This window comes from Haplochromis burtoni, unplaced genomic scaffold (genome assembly GCF_018398535.1).
Source record: "Haplochromis burtoni strain Fernald_Lab_line unplaced genomic scaffold, NCSU_Asbu1 Contig_58, whole genome shotgun sequence".
NCBI classification, from domain to species: Eukaryota; Metazoa; Chordata; class Actinopteri; order Cichliformes; family Cichlidae; genus Haplochromis; species Haplochromis burtoni.
The window spans coordinates 471301-488724 of record NW_024582419.1 but is presented as its reverse complement, the minus strand read 5'-3'; the positions used below and the strand labels follow the sequence as shown (position 1 = coordinate 488724).

The 17424-nt window shown below is 40.5% G+C and overlaps 1 protein-coding gene across 1 annotated transcript in view; it reads right to left on the bottom strand.

Annotated features, from left to right (window-relative positions):
• LOC102300687 (cadherin-7) overlaps positions 1 to 17424 on the bottom strand; it is a 108602-nt gene that overhangs the window by 41921 nt on the left and 49257 nt on the right. Inside the window, exons 4-6 of the mRNA XM_005922587.3 lie at positions 4491 to 4658; positions 2441 to 2628; positions 325 to 578 (exon numbers count right to left, since the gene is read on the bottom strand). Of these exons, the coding sequence (XP_005922649.1) occupies positions 325 to 578; positions 2441 to 2628; positions 4491 to 4658 (610 nt within the window). The remainder of the gene's footprint in view (positions 1 to 324; positions 579 to 2440; positions 2629 to 4490; positions 4659 to 17424) is intronic.

The following is a 17424-nucleotide window of genomic DNA, read 5'->3' as shown; positions in this document are numbered from 1 at the left end:
GAGGTAGGGGTTGGTGGGGGGATCTTGTGAGTGACACCACGCAGACTGACAATGTGAGTGCTTGTTTTGAGCCATAAATGCCACGGCACAAGTGTTGAGCCTTCACCCTCCAGCAGGAATGCCCTTCTCTTGTTCAAGATGGCATTTCACTTTTGCAAATGCGGCACTCCTCTTCCCTACCACCATCTGGCACTGTCTTTATGACCGCCACACGGGGAGGTCGGAGGGTCTACGGATTCTGAGTTTGTCGATAATGTGGACTAAACACATTTTTAAACAAATTGGGATTTTAACGTCTGAATCGGGTGAATAAATCATTAGCACCTGATTGGACTGTTGGAGTTATCTGGGTCATGGGCAGACACTCTCCCGATCGAGGTGCCCACTTTGGCGTCCTCTGAAACGACCATCTTGCTCAACAGTGTGGAAAAGACGGGCGGCTCGTTCACATCCTCCACCGTCACCTTGACTGATGTCGTGTCGCTAAACGGTCCCAAGCTCAAGAAGCTGGAGTCGATATTCCTGTTTGTGGCTTCGATTCTCAGAGAAAAGCTGCTCTTTGTTTCAAAGTCTAAAGGCTGGAGGAGAGGCAGACAGGGAGAATACAGAAAACATTGAGAGAAACGTTCGCTTCCCTTATCAAAATACAAGAGGTGTCGGAAATGTTTAGCTCTTTTTAGAATTGAGAAATAAAAACTACACCAGGATTGCAGCTCTGCATTTTCACCCATTCACAGTTAGAGGAACAGTTACTATGTATGTAAATCTGTAAATCATTCAGACGATGCTGAGATATTGATCACAATTAAGGACGTGGACTCTAAAGACCCATTACAATTTAACACACAGTTAGACTTAAACAAAGTGATTTGGTGATGGATTATAGTTACTTTGTGCTGTGAAAGCAGTAATATTGATTTCAAGCAAGTCTCACAACATGGTGAAAAGCACGCTGAAATGAACGCTTTTGAAACATTTTTGTCATTTTGTCTGGCTTATTGAACTCCCCATAGCAACGTATAATATACTGCAAGAGAACATTGATTTGACACTTTCATTGTCTGTGAATCTCTCCTATGTTGTAATTGTCTGAGTTTGGTGCAAAACAAACAAAGGATTAAATTGGCCCATCTGACAAGAATTGCTTGTGGCCAACAATGGCCCTACCTCTCCCACAAAAGAGTGCCAGCAATGAAGTGTCACATCAATGTGGCCCGCGGAGACCATTTTCAAGCCCTTTGAAACCCTGAAATGTGATGTATCAGCCATGTGCTACGGAGCATGCAAAACTAAGGTGGGAACGCACAACATTTTCTTTTTCCATTAGAAATGAATAAATTACTTTTTACATTTAACTTGACAATTTTCTTTATTTATGTAGTTGGTGCCAGTAGCGCCGTTGTTATTTTGCTGAGTTTGGGTCTTTTCTTGAGTTTGAGACGACAGGAGAAGTGAACTTTTCGGTGACCGCGTGATGTTTATTTCATCACAAGAGGTGGAAATAGTCAGCGCTGATTTGTCATTAGTGATTAGCACTTAATCCAAAGGTTCTGCTGACATTTAAAACACAGTAGGAAGGGCAAAGCGGAGAAAGGAAAACCAGGGAGAGGAACTTATCCTAATATCCTTCATAAAACAAGTGTTTGCTGTCTGGCACAAACAGACCACAGTGCACTGAGATTCAGTGGCACCGTCATTATTCCTATATAAAAATATTGCATCACCATGTGTATGGTAGTAGAATTTCATATCACTGTTTTCAGAAACGCGTGATTCATCTGTGACACGGGTGCATTTAATTAATTAAAGGAAACATCTGGCTTTATTCTTTTTTTCTTCTAGCTGGCAACTGTTGTGTTGACTGATGCCAACTCAGCCTAAGCTTGTCTCATAACACTTAACAGTCCTACAGCCGCTTAGCTCCGAAGTCCTACCGAGGATGCTAAACGTAAAAAAGAACACAAAACTTGAACAGCTGGAAGGTGCAGCTTTTAGAAGTGAAATATTTCAGCTGTTTGGGACTATTTTTTGCTGGAGATCAGTAAAGTTTTAGTAAATACTTAAAGCAGCAGGTGGCTTATGTGTTAACAATATAAAATAAAGTTTCTCTCCCACTTCATCTAAATGTTTATTAATTAAATGTTAAATAGTTGCATGGGGAAAAAGAGAGAAAAAAGATCAGTTTGCACACTGCTTGTATACCCACACCACTCCAATCTGGATGCCAGGCAGCTTTCAGTGTCTCACCAGCTTGGGTACAAAGCCCTAAAATGTTAGCCTGTCTCACTGATTTTCAAGAGTGAAGGTTCAGGACCCTTTGTGGTTACAAAAGTCTTGGTACAAACAAGTCTTGGTTCAGCAGTTCTATTCACAAGCTGACTGAGTTGGGTTCCTGAATAAGCTCTTAGGTAATAAAACCAGGCTGTTTTTCAAGCTGTACCTTCAGCAGCATTATGACCCCATCTTGTGTGTCCTCATCTGTCGTTATGTTGAACATGCCGGGCCCATCGCCGTCCATGATCCTGTAGTCCATCTCTGCGTTGGAGCCTATATCAGCATCCACCGCTTTTATTCTGGCCACAACAGATTGCACCAGCAGGGACTCGAGCACCGTGTACTGATAGTTCTCTGGAAAGAGAAGGACAGGAGTGGATGCTGGTAATGGATGTGCTTATTTCACCGCCAACTCGCTTTCGAGCAGCTACGGCTCGTGCTGTAGCCCTTCAGCTTTGATTTGACTGGGTGTCTCCTTGATGAATTCATGTTACATAAAACAGACAGGCAGCAGCAGTCGCACACATGAAATAAAGCGTTTTGTTTCAACTTCATGGTGGCGCTCTGAATAGACTGCGGAGAAAAGCATTGGAAAATTAAAATATGCAATCAAAAACGTCAAAGGCTAATTTTATATTTCCCCGTCCTTTAAATTCGGGTTCTGTAACAATATCATCTGCAAAACACAAAACTTTCAAAAGGCTGTCTGAATGTAACAGGTTATCCTCCCAAATGCAAAAAAGAGAAAGTAATAAAAAAAGAAAGAAAACTGGAGTCACGCTAAGATTTCTGTGGTACATTTTTTTATGAAATGAAATGTCCACTCAAAGATTCTATTACTCCAAAACTCTCCATTGTGTTCCCTGAGCTTTTGTGTGACCCTCTAGATTTAAAGTACTCTTATGAGAATAAAGAAGGGAATCATATTCATAATCATAATCTCCCCAATCACCATGGCAGAGCTCATTACCAGACCTTTCTGTGTTCCTCACAGTGTCTCCCTCAGCCTCCGTCTAAATGCTAATCTCCCTGACATTGTTTGCTGCCATGTAATCTTTATAATGGCTTTTTAATTTGCCGTGGAGCAGCAGCTCTTTAAAAGACCAAAAAATTGCTTTCCTCCCTCTGTACTGCCCCTTCACCTACCTCCTGCCCTTTCCTCTCCCAAAGCCTGTCCTCTCACGCAGCTAACCTTGGTGTCTTTCCCCTTGGACTAGCTATTGCTCTTGGACTCTATCAGCTCCGATGCTCCATGATGGCGTATCGATTCTGACCCATGACCCCGTGAGCTCGACTGCTGGAGCAAAATCGAGAACTCCAAAGTCTCTTTCTTCTCTGCGTGACAGCACTGGGTTAAAACGACACTGACGACTTGTTGTGCAAACTTGAACCTTTCTTTCCCCCCAGGGACAAGCAAATTGACTCGGCTTCATGGCAGTCCAGTGGTGAGAGCACCAGCCAGACAGCGGTTGGGCTATCAGCAGTAAACCGATTGCTGGCGCTTCGGATTATCATGAGAAGCGCTGCATGCCTTTGAATCCTAAAGCTCGGCCTGGAACCCATTAGCAGCCCGTGAAATAGGCTGACAACAAAAAAAGAGAAAAAAAAGGCAGTCTGATTGATCCTGGTATCCAACACTGAAGCAAACACCAGCTCTGATGAAGAATAAGGCAGAGAGGTGCACACCTCGCAGGAAGGTTGGTTTTTAATTTGGCATTAAAAGTCCAAATGTTTGCTGAAAATACAAGTTGGAAATATGAAGAGACACTAGGGTAAGAAAGATTTTAAAAATAACCTTGGAAACTCGTGAGATGAAGTTTAATGAGTGTGTTTTGCTTGTAAGAGGTCTGAGTATTTTCTATCCAACTTTATTTTACCACACATTGTGGAAAAAGAAAAGAAATCTCGTTACGGCTTGTTGTTACAGCAACTGTAATAAATTCAAATGATTTTTTTTTTCCAAGGGTGAAACAACAACCCAGCCTTTTGCACCGCTGCATTCATTGCATACATTACAAAGTATGCCCTCATTTGGTTCTCTAAGTTCAAGAAGTTTTTCAGTAATAATGATAGATCTTTAACGCTTCATTCAGCCAGGAGGGGAAAAAAGAAAGAAAGGAGCCGGTTATATTCTGATTGCTGAGTAGCTGTTGAATATGGCATTTAGGCTATAAGCTTAATCAACCCAGTAAGGACAATCAGGAAAAGAGTCTTACTGTGAGCGAACCGAGGCGGGTTGTCATTGACATCTGTGAGCGTGACCGTTACAGAGGTGGTGCCGGAGAGGCCACCCATTTGGCCAACCATGTCTTTGGCCTGGATGACGAGAACATATTGATCCCTCGTCTCCCGGTCCATGTTTGGCAGAGCTGTTCGGATGACACCTGATGAAAGAACCAGAGAGGGCGTTTCCAAGTTTGTATATATAACACTTTGTCTCATTTTCACCAGAACTGCCTGTCAAGTTTGAGCAAAAAAAAACCAAAACCCCAACTCAGTTTAAGCTGAAGGGTTTCAAATATTTCAAATATAGTACTTATAGTTAGAATAGTTATAGTTATAGTTGTTTATACTTTGTAAGGGAAATGGGATAAAGGTGGAGTGCTTTAATGAAACATGCAAACATAAATAGAATACAACATATGAGGCAAAAAACAGAGTTTGGATCATCTTTGGATGTTGCCCTTTTGTTCTGTTCTTGGTCAAGATGATCCCACACCGCTTCAATAGTGTTGAGGTCCGGGGAGGCCAATCCATGACTGATTTTACTGCATTGGCAATGTCTTTGGGTTGGGATCGTTGTCATGCTGAAATATGAAGCTGTTGCCAATCCAGATGGTATTGCATGGTGGATCAAAATTTGACGGTACTTTTCCATGTTCATCATTCCATCAATTTTGATCGGATCTCTGACCCAACTGACTGAAATGTAGCCCCAGACCATAACAGACGCTCCACCCTCCTTTTGCAGATGGCTGTAGACACTCATTGTTGTACCTCTTTCTTGACCTCATCCATACATATTGCTAATGATTTAACTAGAAATTTCAAATTTGGATTCATCACTCCAAATGACCTGTTGACACAGATTTTCAGTCCAGTTCTTGTGTGATTTGGCTTACTTCAGCCTTTTCTTCTTGTTTCACTTTCTTAAGGATGGCTTCTTAAAGGCCACCCTTCCCCTCACACCATTTCTGATGAGGTTTCAGAGAAGGACAGTATGTATGTGTCAGGTCTTTGTTGTATTTTTCCTAATTCATAGAGACATAAATTTAAGATACAGTCTATGTGCTGTAAATGGTTGTTTAGGCCTGCCACTCTTTCCTTTTTCCTTGTCTATTTTCCTCAAACAAGGGCACAGCATGCTGAGATATGCCAAGTTTTCAGCTAATAGCTGGTTAGGAATTACCTTGATGGGGAAAAATCCTATTTTATTCCTGTCAAACTGTGTTATCTTTGCCATTTTTCATAGATTCAACTAAATAAATAAGAACAATTTATGTGTTTTGTGACAGGCTGCTAGTAACAAAGTGCCTAAAGATACAATTTAAAATTGGCTCTTTGCTAAGTTACTGTTATGTTTAGACACAACACTGATTTATCCCTTGAGCTAGATGACTTTTTTGTGCTCGAATGATTCATAGGTTAGTGTTAAGTGGTTTAACAAACAAAAACCTTGTGTTTTTTAGCATACTGGACTGAAAATGAGTGAAAAAGCAGCCAATTTCCAAAAATTAACTTTGAAAGACCTTCAGAAAACCTGTAGAACTGTTGTTTAAGACTGCTTTGAAATTACAAGAAAGTCTGGCTTTTCAGCTTACAACACTGTCAGCCACCTACAATGCAGTTTTGAGAAGTGCCTCAAGTGTCTCGACCTTCAGTCATATCTTGAGTGAAGTGACCTCAATAGGTCACATGACACGGTGAGACAAGATCTTGGTGGTTTCACCCGAAACCTTTGGTTGTAATGATCCACGCCTTTTTCCACACTTTGACTCATGCAACGAGGGACATGGTTAATAGTAGGTTAACAATCCTCTTATCAAACAGCCCCCATCTGGGTTTAAATATCTGGGATTCTTCATCATTTGGTTTTAGAACTGAAGAAGGATCCCGGATAAGAGGTGAAGCATCTTCAAGAAAGTCTAGTCATTTTCTTTCCGAGATCCTTAGTCTACCATGACCTGGATGACTACACGGACGTAACGTCTGGCTCTTTGAAAGCTAAATATAATGAAATGCTGGGTAGCTCAAAACTTTAGCACAGTACTAAGAACCTGGCGCATCAATTAATTCATTTCAAAACCATACACAGAACATACATTACACCCTATAGGAGGTTCCAGATGAAACTACGTATCACTGTCACATCTGCAATGATTCGTCACCAGGCACGTTTTTGCACATGTTTTGGGACTGTCCTGTTGTATCCAATTTTTGGGTCTTTGTGAACTCTTTGTTATCTGAGGTGCTGGAAGTTTTTTATATTCCGAATCCTGGTCTTTGTCTCCTTAATGATACCTCTGAAATCTCCTTAAAACAAATACAATGCAAAATGTTGTTCGCTGGATTCACATCCGCAAAGAAGACTATTACAAAGCAATGGTTCAGTCCTGACATTTGTATGGAATCATTCTGGATACGATGTCTTATCCGTGTTATTAATTTTGAACATACCACAGCAAAATTAAATAAAGCTCGACCCACGACTGTTGAAGCTTGGAAAATCTTCTCATCCAAAGTTATCTCCTGGAAGAGGCAATAACTGGTTTTGACTTTGTGTTTTTGTGTTTTTTCTTTGCTGTCCCTATGCCTTGTGACCAATGTTTGCTTTGCTACTGCAGTTTACAGTTGTGCTGTATATGTCTGTACCCCCCCCCCCCCCCCCCCCCCCCCCCCCCCCCCCCCCCCCCCCCCCCACCCCACCCCCCCCCCCCCCCCCCCCCCCCCCCCCCCCCCCCCCCCAACCCCGTTCTAAATCAATAAAATGTTGTTCACAAAAAAAAAAACTTTAGCACAGTACTGGACATTTATTCATCTAGCTATCTATAACAGTCATTTACTGATTTGGCTTTTTTGTATATCGATTGTTTATCCAGTTGCTTAAAGTTTAGCATCCAACAGTAACAGTATGTTATGTACTCCTTCACCTACTCTTCAAGTAGCAGATCAAAAATTGGCTTATCTCTGATGCCTTTTTTTCTCATTCATGTTCATTTTGATTCATTTACTCAGAACCTTTCTCTGATGCAAAGCTTTAATTGTCTCGTATCCATTGCTTGTGTTTTTAACATGAAAGCATAAAAAGCACTTATACACCACCTTACAAACTATGACATCAACCTCAAAATGATTTCAGCTTTGACGTTAGTTGGTAAAAAGACTCCAGTCGTGCTAAAATAGATGCTGAATTCAGACTGGAAAAGAGTGATCACATCAATCATGTAGTCTTTACTATGAGAATGCTTTGACATGGAGTAATTGTCCATAATGACTGGTCCCTTGTTTACACACCGGCAATGATTTGTGACTCCTTTGTGCCCTCAAATGTGCCGTCACTCCAAATAGTTTAGGGGTCTGAAGCATGATGAGGATAATGTAAAGATGCTGTCACAAAAGCAAACACATACAAGGGGACATTTTTGCTGCCAGGGGAGGCATTATCTGTCTGTCCCCCTGTCATGATTGATCTGTATCAGAAAAATCAGAGATGTGTCAACACTGACATCCAATGACTGGCTCATGCGATTAGTGCCGCTGTGCGGTGTATACTTTAATCACCACAACAGCATTAAACACAAGCACAAATTCTTAAAAAGCGTATGGAGAAATCTTTTCATTAACAGTATTTTTCTAATCTGAGCTTTATCTCCTGACTACAAAGATGATAATTCCAGAAAAAATTAACGCGACACATTTAAATGCAAAGAAAAGTGCCCTAATCCTTCAAAAGCAATCACTGTTGCTTTCAAAGTTAATGACTTGCCACACAATGTGTTTCATTCATTAAATGGCACTTATTAAAGATTCCTACAGAACCTGAAAGATTACTCATTAAGAACCACACAAAGCCACAGCATACAGTTCCTGAATAAATGAATCATATTTGGTTGCTTTATCGTATTCACAGGCTGATGAAGCAGATCAAAGAGGGTGCTCTTTCTTAGCGCTGGCACCTGAAGAATTTCCCATAATCCTTTAAATTACCCACAAAAATGGCACGCAATTGAGGTTCAGTTTTATGACATTGAAATAAAAAATAAAAATGAAATAAATGCACACATTTGCTCATTAAATGCTGTCCCCTTTGGTGCGAACGGTGATGTCTTTAGACATAAAAAATAGTTTGCAGATTTCACAGACATAGATTTGGACCAATGTTTACTCAGAGCTGCACTAATCAATAGTTCCATTTGCACAATGGCTCATTTAGAGTGTAATGTGAAAGGTGGCACTTGTATAGATTACAGAGGTTTGCCAGCCTGCCCAGAGTTTTAGTATGTTCCATGTTTATCCTGCTTTTGTGATGACAAGTTCAAGGCTCTTACAGCCTCATTAACCCTCCTTTATTTATTAATTTCTTTTTTGATTTCCTGTGTGCTACCTATTCTGCAACAAAAGGAAGACTCTATTTGGTGAACATAATCGAGCATTTAGATGATAGAGCCAGACGTTTTCCTTTGGAGGATGGAGGCCAAAAATGAATTAAAAAGACTATAATATTGGATATTTATCAGACTGCAAAAAACATGACTTTATTAGTAATTAGTACTATTAATAACCTTCCTCTCTGTTTGAGTGATGTGTAAATTTAAACAGTTCAAACACAACCTGAATGTTATAATAATGTGAAAAGAAGCTGTTCCATTTAGTTAATATGCATGCTGTATTTGCTTTTTTGTTGTAGTTCAGCAGCTTTTCAGCTCCCTATTTTAATAATTCTGAACACATTTATGAATGTTTCTTTCCAACATATATCTGATAAAGTGCTGTCATTAAGATGATTATGCCCTGCCACATTTAAATATTATGTATGAGGACTGTGTGCTGTTTATTTTAAGCATAAAGCATCTTTTGGACCAAACAGGTCTAAAATCAAATAAAATGCTATACACACAAACCTTTCCTCCCTAACTCAAAACTACAACTCTCATCACTTCACGCCCCACCTAATCCTCATCCTTTCTTCAACCCGAGGAAGGATTGCAGCTCGGGTTCTCGGGAGAATAAAGGTACACACACATGCGCGCACACACACAGAATTTACAATTCACCTCAGCCCAAAAACAAAGGGGGGGGAAGGACAAACAAATCAAGAAAAGTGGGTCACAAGACTTAAAGAGAAAACAATAAAGATGCTTTTTGACCGTCAATCGTGGCTGTACTCGAAAATAAACAATTCCATTAAGTGTTTAATTTTCTTTCTCTGCCATCCTTTATTAATGTCATTACAGTCCCTCCAGCAGAAAAGTGTTATTGGCTGCTCTAAGTAAATGGCTCAGTTAGCTAAATTATACTGAGCTGTCCACTGCTTTTCTCTAAAGTCCCTGCTCCAGGGCTTACGGTGGGATGACGTTAGTCAATAAAACAATAATCTTTAGCTGCTGCTCTACAAAACATACCATTTCAGTATAATAATGAACAGTGCTGCAAAAAAGCAGAGCTATCTTTCTCTCCTTTGGGTAAGCCTCAGTGACAAAGTTAAGACGTGTCATTTGTTTCTTTTCTTTTTTTAGTCTAATGCTTTTATGCTTAGATTTTAGGCATCTATCTCTGTATCTCTGTGTGTGTGGATATTCACCCATCTGTTCGGTTTATCTCTCACATTCTTTTCCCATCCATCCATCCATTCATCACTTTTTTGTTGGTTCGTGCACAATGTAACCTCGTAGCCAATTAAAGAGCACCGCCAGTGCTCTGGTGTTTGCTGTAGTGACACCTATGAACCCTGTTTACTGAGTTGCATCAGAAAGGTTACTTCAAGCCTTCAATCCAGCAAGGCTCCCTAAATACTAGCTAGACACAAACAAAAGTTTTCTGTCCTCTGCTCCACATAACATCACCATAGAGACGTAGAATGCATGGGCAGACCTGAAAGAGGCATCTTTAAGGATTCACAAGAAGTAAAACTGAGACGGAAGCTGGATAATGGTCGGATTATAATAACAGCGGCAATGGATGGCTCCTAAAAGGTGAAATAAAAAAAGATGAACAAAAGATGTTAAGTTTGTGCAGCCAGGAGTGAGACAAATGAATGTTCTCACTAAACCATAGATCGGCTTCACACACAATTGATACACTTATTTAATATCAGCTTGGTTTGTTGGAGGTTGGGAGATATTGGCTGTGGTTAATGATGCTGTGAATCCTGATTCTAGCAAGTTGGAAGGAAGAAAAAAAAACGAAGAAAAGAAGCAACATGTTTCTCTTCCCGCCTGGCCAGAAGCACACATACTTCTCACCGAGCGACACTGCTAATCCACACGGCATTGTTGCAAGGCTGTTGTTTGTCTGCTGGGTGCCAGCCCCCTCGCTCTCTATCTCTGTTACCCCATCCGGCGCTGGTGTCATTCCTGGGGAGAGGCGATGATTAAAATCCTTCTGTCGCTATCACGGCACGGCCTAGCGTTGCGCCGTGACTCCTTGCCTCCGGTGCAAGCCAGACGCATTGTAGCCATGCATTTATCTAGCTGTCTCCACACCACTGGCGGCAGACGGGTGGGCCACGCTCCCTGCTAAAGCCCAGATACTTGACATTTGTCTTACGAAGAGGAAATAAAAGTGCAGGCTTTGGAGGAACCCTCTGGCTCTGCGTGCAGCTATGAGAGGTACTGATGAAGGTGATGAACACTTAAACATGAAGGGCGCAGTATGTGATTTGCTGAACCCCTCAGGCAGCTTACAAGGGAAAAATCCCATAACACAAAAAGAGGCCACACAAACAGGGAATAAAACCTGCAGCCTAGGTAGTTTATTACTGAGTGACATTCAAACATCATGCTCTAATCATGGGTCACTATAGCTTCCCAGGTACCCAAGAGTGTGAAAGGGCCACATGATGCCACAGTACAATAGACCGGTGTGTTACACAAATAAGTCATTATGTCCAACAAGTTACACACAGGGCACAGGAGCCATTTATTTGTAAGCTGAAAGGAAATGTGCTTGCGTGTGCGCACGATAGAGTGTGCGTTTGCGTGCGTGTTGTTTGTGATTAGAATTAAAAAATTGCACCCCCCACTCCCCGCTCTCTCGATATTACCTGCCTGAACCGCAGGAGGCAGCCAGATTTATATCTAGCCTTCAGCTGTAATGCTTTCCGATTTAGTGCAGTCACCACAAAAAGAGCCCGTGCAAAGCCACAGCGACACGCGCTTTTCGGAGAAGAGGGCAGAGAAAAGCACACAAGATTTTTAAAAAGACCATGTTAATAACTTAATCACAGCCTGATCACGGCAAACCTTTCGTCTACTGACCTCAGTGTCTAAACTTCACAGCTACAGAGTACACAAGGATTAAACGTGGCCTTTTCTTTTATTTGAGCCATATCGGTTTAATTAGATTCTTAGTCCGAGAAGAGACAAAGCTCAGTCTGTCATATGTTGGTACTTCAGTAGCTGTCGTATTCAGATGTCATACTCGTGTCTTTCTCAGAGGCATGCTATGTCACATCTCAAACACCCCACCCTCCTCATGCAATTAATCCACTCATTCAGGCACCTGTCATTTTCTACTAACTGAATTCTGCTCTTGTTATTCCAGCTATTTAAGTTTGTGACCATGCATGCATGCTTAACAGCGCTAATGTGCATGTATAATTGTCTCTAAAGGAATGGCCATATCGATAAGGTGTATGGCGCAGGGCTTTGGGGCAGCTGTTCAAACCTCCTTGAGCTTGCCATCAATTAGAACACAGTCCCGAACAGCGTTACCATTTAAGCTTCACCTTCAAACTAAACTACGAGCTATCAATCAATATATATTACAAAATCCTCTCTTTAGGCACACTAACGTATGTATTTTGCTGACATTATGCACTGCTTGGAAGTTACTGGAGCTATTTGGGATTAAGTACTTTTCCCAAGGGCACCTTGTAGATTTCATTTGGGATTAAGAACCAAAGTAAAAGACTTGTTAGACGAAAAAGAGCAAGGATACAACCCACCTAACATCAGGTCACACATCTCCACCCTTCCAGCAGCTTCCCCCACCACCAGCTATTAGCACTCTGCCAGTTAATCGCAAGCGCAGTATTGCAGTGTGGAGCAAGTGTAGTGTTCGACTCAGGCACTTTGTCAAAGTCACCCTCTGCTATGGCCCAGGCGTGTGCTGCAAATGGGACTAATTAGTAACTTACAAAGACAGAGGCACAGTGCTCATCCCACAATACTCAGCACCAGGTTGGTGTCTAAAAGCTAGTCTCTCAGCGCCACAGTGTATTCCATAAGATACATGATATTGACAATGTGTTAAAAACTGATAAGTAACACAAACAATGTGGTTCCTTTCAGTCAGGTGAGCAGAATATTTTACCCCTGGATGTCATCCAGGTGTAAAAATGAAAGAACTAAACCAGAATTACTGGAAGATGATCAAAGAAATGCACCCCGTCTCAAGGAAAGATTGTTGTTGTGTTCCTAACATTACTAAGTTTGCTTACTTTGTGACGCACTTCTTGCTGCTATACGGTTACACTGCAAAGAAGTGGCCACTTTTAAGCAAAGTACCTCTCAGTTTAACAGATTATTTTCTCAGCAAGCAAATTATTTTTGACGAGTATTCGAGAAAAAAATGCGTATTTCTTGTTTAAAGTTTTTGACAACCATCAATTGTCTAGTACTTTTTTTTGTGAAGATCACACAATTTGGTCCTCCAACACAAACACTAATTACGCTATCAATTTCGTGGCTGACTGCCTTTTAGGCCCACAGTTGATGCATGTCCTCCTAACTTTCATTAAAGTGGGAGTTTAATGTTTGCCAGCGGCCATTGTTGCAACAAGTGTTGTCACAAAAACAAAACACAACAAAAAAACTACAAAAAAATAAAGTAAAAAAAAAGTTTCTGTTTGTGGCACAACTACAGATGATTTATAAGGAAAGTGAACTTTGTGTTTGCTGTGACTGTAATCTGCTGCTCATACTCACATGGTCATACCAGAACAAGTGATGATGTGGCAGAGAAACCTCTGATTACACTGAACTTATCAAGGTGGTTTGGGTTTTTTTCAGTATAAGATTCTTTATTGTAAAAATACAGAAATAAATGTATCTTCAAAACCATTTGGGGAATGTTTTTAATACAGCTCTTAAAAACGTTTCTGTACATGAATACCCAGTGATCTTCTATTACAACACAGACTGCAGTCAACTGCTTACTAAGACAGTCGCATGGCAACAACGCATTGCATTTAGTAAAAACAACCTGATGAAGTTGAACTGAGAATCTGAATTGGGAAGAAAGCTGATTAAGGTGAATTTGAACGTGGGACGATATTGGTGCTAGACACCGAGCATTTCAGAAATTGCTGATCTCTAGGGTTTACAGAGAATGGTCATAAAAAGAGAAAATATCCAATGCTAGCTAGTTATCTGGGAGAAAATCCCTCACTGATGCTATGCTCAGGGCAGGATGGCCAGAAGGTCGATTCTGTTTACCTGGACAGCGTTTTCAATGGGACGTTTCTCCCACTGAAAACACTACGTCCAGGCGAACAGAAATAACCTGATAGGAAGGCAACAATAACTCAAATGAAAGTAAGTAAGTGAAATTTTATTTGTATAGCACCTTTCAAGACAAAAATCACAAAGTGCTTCACAGAAAAGCTAAAACATAAAAACATAAATCAAACAAAAGCAAGTTTAAAAACATGGTTTTTAGCTGTTTTTTAAATGAAACCACTGAGTCCACAGATCTCAGGCTCAAAGGAAGGGAGTTCCAGAGTCTGGGAGCCACAGTTACAAACGCTCTATCGCCTTGAACATGGATTCATCTTGCTTTTCATTGCATTTGCAGTGGTGGCTATCTAACTGTGTGTGGGATATTTTCTGGGCACACACCTTAGTGTGTATTTTTTGAATGTCGTAGCCTACCTCTGTATAATTGCTGACCATGTCAATCTCTTTAAGACCCAAGCGTACTCACCTTGTGTGCTATCCTATTGCTTCCAGTAGAGGAGCACACCATGAGACAAAGCTCAAATCATCTCAAACTGGTTTTCCCAAACATGACAGTGATTTCACAGTATTCAGATGGCCTCCACGGTCACTAGATGTCAATAACATGAAGCATTAAGGGAGTTCTGAAGGCAAAAAGGGGTCTAACACACCCTTCCGTCAAAGTGTACCTAAAGTGATTGGCAAGTGTAAAAAATGAATGGGAAACGGACTGGTTCTTATACAGTGCTTTTCTACCCTACTTGAGCACTCAAAGCACTTTATAAAACATGTTTCATTCAACCATTCACACACACTCATACAAGCACTTTTTGATACTGTTCTGTCCACTGAGATAAATGCACCGAAATCACTGTCTTGCTCAAGGGTACTCTGGGGTGCAGACTGAAGCAACCAGGGATCAAACCACTAACCTTGTCATTCCTAGATGACCTGCTCCTAGGCTCCTCTTTTATTCACACTGCTTTTATTCACTGTGGTGCTGGCTTCTCAATAAAGTATGCAGATTTACATAACCTTAATTCTACTGACTGGGGTACCTACAGACTACAAGGGAATACTTTTTCTCACAGGTAGTTTATTCTGTTATTCCAATTTTTCATGAATTTTTAAATTAACTTCAACTAATGCTACTTTTTTACTCTACCTAATACCTTGGGATCCCTCAGAACTCTAAAATATTGATGTTCAGAGGGAGCTAGGGACCCACCAAGTGTTAAACACCATCGTGTGCTTATGTCTATGATACGTGGTGATAAAACTAATGATGTTGTAAGCAAAAAATAGGTCAACATGTTGCTATAATTGTTTCTCATGCTAGTTCTAGCTTCAGCTCCACAGGAATCCCATTCTGGAGTCCTTATATGTTAAATATGTTGTTAGTGAGCTTTAAATATGGACTTATCTCTGGTTAACATCAGAGTCAACTGTAGAGGATCACAGTCCACAGGTTTTTATAACCCAGTAAGGCTTCTGAAATATCAACCTTGTGTTTTAAAGAATCCACTTACCTTAAAGAAAATCATCAGTCAAGGCTGTGAAAGTATGGGATCTGGACACTGAGCTTAGATTAAAAAAAGGGGAAAATAAACATGATATGGGAATAATGAGGGCTTTATGGGGCAGGCACACTGTCTGAACATCACTTGTGTGCTCTCACTTTAATTGGCATAGGCCTTACGAAGTCTCATTCAAGAATCATTGATGTGTACAAGTATTCTTGCGAACTTTGTCAAAGATCGTTGAACAGCCACAGGCAAAGTGGTCAAATTTTCATCAGTTCTGTGCCAGCTTTAAATATTACTGCAGGGCAGTACATGATAAATCAATCTACTTTTCACAAGTTCTTTACGAACAAGAAGTCAGACAAGTCACTTTATGTAAAACAGATTTTTTTTGACGGATAAGAGCAATCGAGGAGATAAATGCAGAAATTTATGCAGCGATAAATCAAAGGGAACCCACAAATGCACACAATAAATACAACGTGGTAAATAGCTTGTAGAGTTTTGAAAGCTGATGACACAGCAGGATTGTTTTTTACAGTAAACTAGCTGAGCATTTTTTTAGCAGCATGAATTTTTATTTCCCCAAGATAGTTCTTCTTGAAAGGTAGCTAAATGAAGATGAAGATGAAGGTAGTCAACTGAGCACTTCCTAATATTTCTCTCCATTACAGTTGTGTGTTTGCACTCTTTCAGGGAGGAAGATAGGGGAGGGGCAAGAAAGTGTAATAAACCAACAGAGACTTCTAGACACCAACAATGCTGCCATGAAAGAGTGCAGGATCTCCCCCTTGACACACAGGTTACAGTTTTTAAGTCATCTTTTTCCACTCTGCTGTTATTAAGGTTACCCCTGTCAAACAAGAGAACATGTCTTCATGCTTCCCTGCATCCAGTCCCACATGGAGTCACACCTCTCTGAGGGCCATCCACGCTATTCCATTCTGACACCAATATTGCATCTCATAACCGTGAGATCCAATCACCTTCTGCGGGAATGAAAAGAGAGCCAAGTATAATCAGTCGTGGTCAGACAGAGATGGGCAGCAGAAAGGCAAGGTGCTGGCAGGGGCCCAAGGGCTGTATCTGGCTGCACATTTTGGTGTATGTGCTTATGTGTGTGTATGCTTGTTTGACAGCTTAATAAACCAGCCATTGTCCTACAGAAAGAGTACCAACCTGGGATTTATCTGTGTGCTTTCTGTTCTTTAAGTTTTATGCTTAAAGCTGCAATAAGCAACTTTTCATGCTTAAACCTAAAAATCACTTGGCAGGTACTTGTGAATATAGCTTTCTTCTTTATTTATGTTTTCCTAACAGCAGTTTGGAGTTCAGAGTCAGACAACTTCACAGTTCAGATGTTTTAGTGAAAAAGCTTTAAAAACCTGCAATACGAATACACACAGAAAGCCAGTGTCAGCAAGTAGCTGAGCAACACTGGCATTAGCCTTGGCATTTTTGTCAAGAGTTAGAGGACATAAAACGGAGGTAAATCACAGATGAATACTGGACTTAAATTGACCATTAATATGAAATCACTATGAATTAAGCTTGGACTATTACTCTGCTCGAGAGACCACAGCTACAGATTTTCTGGGGAATTTATTAGCTACAGGTTTTACGCATAATAGTTGTTAATCAATATTTATGTAATTCATTTGTTTCAGTTGTTGGTTTAAAATGTTACAGAGTTAAGGATCACTTGGTCCACAGGCAGGTTTAACGTTTCTAGTAAGGGTGTTTTATTTCAAGTTTCTTGCTAGCCAAAATTAGCATACCATTCAATGTTACAATCATTTAAAGATGCAGCATGCTAACAAAGCTAGCTAGGCAAGGTTTTATTGTAACATCTGGCTTAAAAAAAAAGAGTTGTGAAGACATATTAGCTACATCAATCTTCTTAAATCAGATATAAAAGAAGGTGATATTTAATGTAGGCTTTATGATTATTCAAGAAACAATAATCAGTG